At 40.4% G+C, this 2,363-nt stretch overlaps 1 protein-coding gene across 1 annotated transcript; it reads left to right on the top strand.

Moving 5' to 3' along the window:
* Window positions 1-627: 627 nt before the first annotated feature.
* Window positions 628-2,277, top strand: LOC121939442 (hypoxia-inducible factor 3-alpha-like). The gene is made up of 3 exons (XM_042482463.1): window positions 628-665; window positions 752-939; window positions 2,013-2,277. The coding sequence occupies exons 1-3, from the start codon at window positions 628-630 to the stop codon at window positions 2,225-2,227; spliced, it is 441 nt and encodes a 146-aa protein (XP_042338397.1). The 3' UTR covers window positions 2,228-2,277.
* The last annotated feature ends 86 nt before the right edge of the window (window positions 2,278-2,363 follow it).

Raw genomic sequence — 2,363 nt, 5'->3', positions numbered from 1 at the left:
ACAGGGCGCAAAATTACTTACTTATTTAATATATTATGCTATCAGATGAGCAAATGTTAGCTAGCTAGTTAGCTAACGGGCTGACAACTGCGACATCGCGTTAACAACAAACACTCGAGGGCTGCAGTGTCAAATCGACAAACTTGTTCATTCATGCTGTCCGTTTTTAATCTGTCCCGTTTATGGGTAGATAATTGGACACGGTGGCCCAACCTATCGGAAGTTTCTGCTGTGCTTTTTATGTCCCGGGTTGCTTTGCTAGCGTCTTTGATAAACCAAATCTAGCGGCACAGACGCTAAACGCTGCTGTGGACGGGGCCAGAGTGTGTTTTAGCCATCTATAAATATACCCGTTTCAGTGTACTCACTTAAATGAAGAACTTAAACTAAAAATGAACCATCTGAGGCAGCGCTGGCAGTGTGTTCATTAAGTTGGGGGTTTCAACCCTGGAAGTTATTGTAAACAACCATTATAAGATGTTAAACATATTTAGTTTGGATCATTATATTACAAATTTAAAATTGGTTTGTCCATTGTGTTTATCATTTAGGTGAATGGTGATGGGTGACATCAAAATCAAAAAGGAGGATTTCCTTTTCTTTAGGTTGGAAAGAGATCTCCTCAGAATGTCTGTGCATGTCCCAGTCAACAATGCTGAGTACATGTGAGGACTGTAACATGATCCTGGACTCCTCACTGACATCTTTTTTGTCCCTTTGTCCCTCTGTTTTCTTCCTCCTCTTCCTCTAGAGGAGCAGAGGAGAGGAAGCTGCGTTCTCGCGATGCAGCCAGATGCAGGCGGAGTCAGGAAACTGGAGTGTTTTATGAACTGGCTCACACTCTGCCGCTCCCCCGCCGAGTCTGCACGCACCTGGACAAATCCGCCATCATGAGAGCCGCCCTCAGCTTCCTGCGGATGCACCGCCTCCTCCGACCTGGTAAGAAGCAAATCTTCAGGTGGTCGTCCAACCTGACAGAACCTGAGCGTCCCACAGATTTCTTAAATATCAAGAAATTACAATTTTGTGTTGTCATGATACAGTAGAGATGGCACCTAAAAGTGTGTAATGTATCAGGGATGCAACTGGACACAAAATTCACAGTTCAGTATGTACCTTTGTTTTAGGGTCAGGGTTCAATACTTTTTCACAACAGCAGAGAAAACAAAAAAATGTAGGATTTTTTTTTTTTAATGTAGTCATTCAATGTTGGCTTATTGGCCATAATTTCTGTGACAGTTAGCACACTCAACAGTAAAAACACTCACATTACATTCAAGTTTTGCCCTTCAATATCTTTAAAAGATATAAAATTGAAACAGTTCAGGGTTGGACATTGATGTTACCTACAGCAGTCGAGCAACGGCTTCTGCTGGGTCACAGTCATGGATCAACAAAAAATGCAGGGGGGAAATGTGTGTGTGTGTGTGTGTGTGTGTGTTTTTAAGCATCTCTTAAAAACTCACTTTTGTAAAAAAAAAAAAAAAAAGCCTTAACCCTTAATATTACTGTTTGATTGTTTTATATTTTTAACTTACTGTCTTTACATTTTATAGTGGTCTTGTTTTTGTCTTATCTGCTTATACATATGGTTATTTCTCTTATCCACATTTTGCTTACTTATTTAGTGCAGTGTTATTTTATTATTTGTGTTCTGTTGTGCTCTGTTTTGGTTATGTCATAAGGGGGCAGGGGAGGGGCTACATGCGTTTCTGGAATCTTATTTTATGCTGTAAACCTTTTTTATCTGGGAAGTACTTTGTGCTTAAGCTTGAGAAGTGGTATATAAATAAAGATAAACTAGGATTACGTTCTAGTTCTCCCCTTTTAATACCTATAAAATTGAGACAGTTCTGATTTTGACATTGATTTTACCCACAGCAGTCGAGCACCGGTTTCTGCTGTTGCTCGACATCGGTGTAAACTGTAAGTGTAACTTGACTGGTGTGTGGCGGCATGAATATCATCTTAGATTTAGAATATTATAATAATCACCTGGTCATTTTTTCCAGCAGGTGAGAAGCAGCAGGAGGAGGACTCTGTAGAGGAGGAGGATCCAATGGATGCTTTCTGTCCTCAGGCGCTGGCTGGCTTCATCATAGTGATGACTGAGGAGGGAGACATGATTTACCTGACTGAAAACGTCAGCAGACACATCGGCATCACACAGGTAAGAACACAACCTGAGCTCTGTTCAGAAAGCAAGTTTAACGAACTCTGGGTCTAAAGGCATATGCACACTAAGTTTTTTTTGTGTTTTTTCTTATACTTTTTTTACCCTTTAAAACCTGGTTCAGCATCACTTTTCTTGTGTTGCCTTCAGACAACTTTTACAAGCTATTGAATGCTCAGTACATTGGTTT

This window comes from Plectropomus leopardus, unplaced genomic scaffold, assembly GCF_008729295.1.
Source record: "Plectropomus leopardus isolate mb unplaced genomic scaffold, YSFRI_Pleo_2.0 unplaced_scaffold4834, whole genome shotgun sequence".
In the NCBI taxonomy this organism is placed as follows: Eukaryota; Metazoa; Chordata; class Actinopteri; order Perciformes; family Serranidae; genus Plectropomus; species Plectropomus leopardus.
Note: the sequence above shows the minus strand (reverse complement) of the source record. Positions and strands in the feature narration are given on the sequence as shown.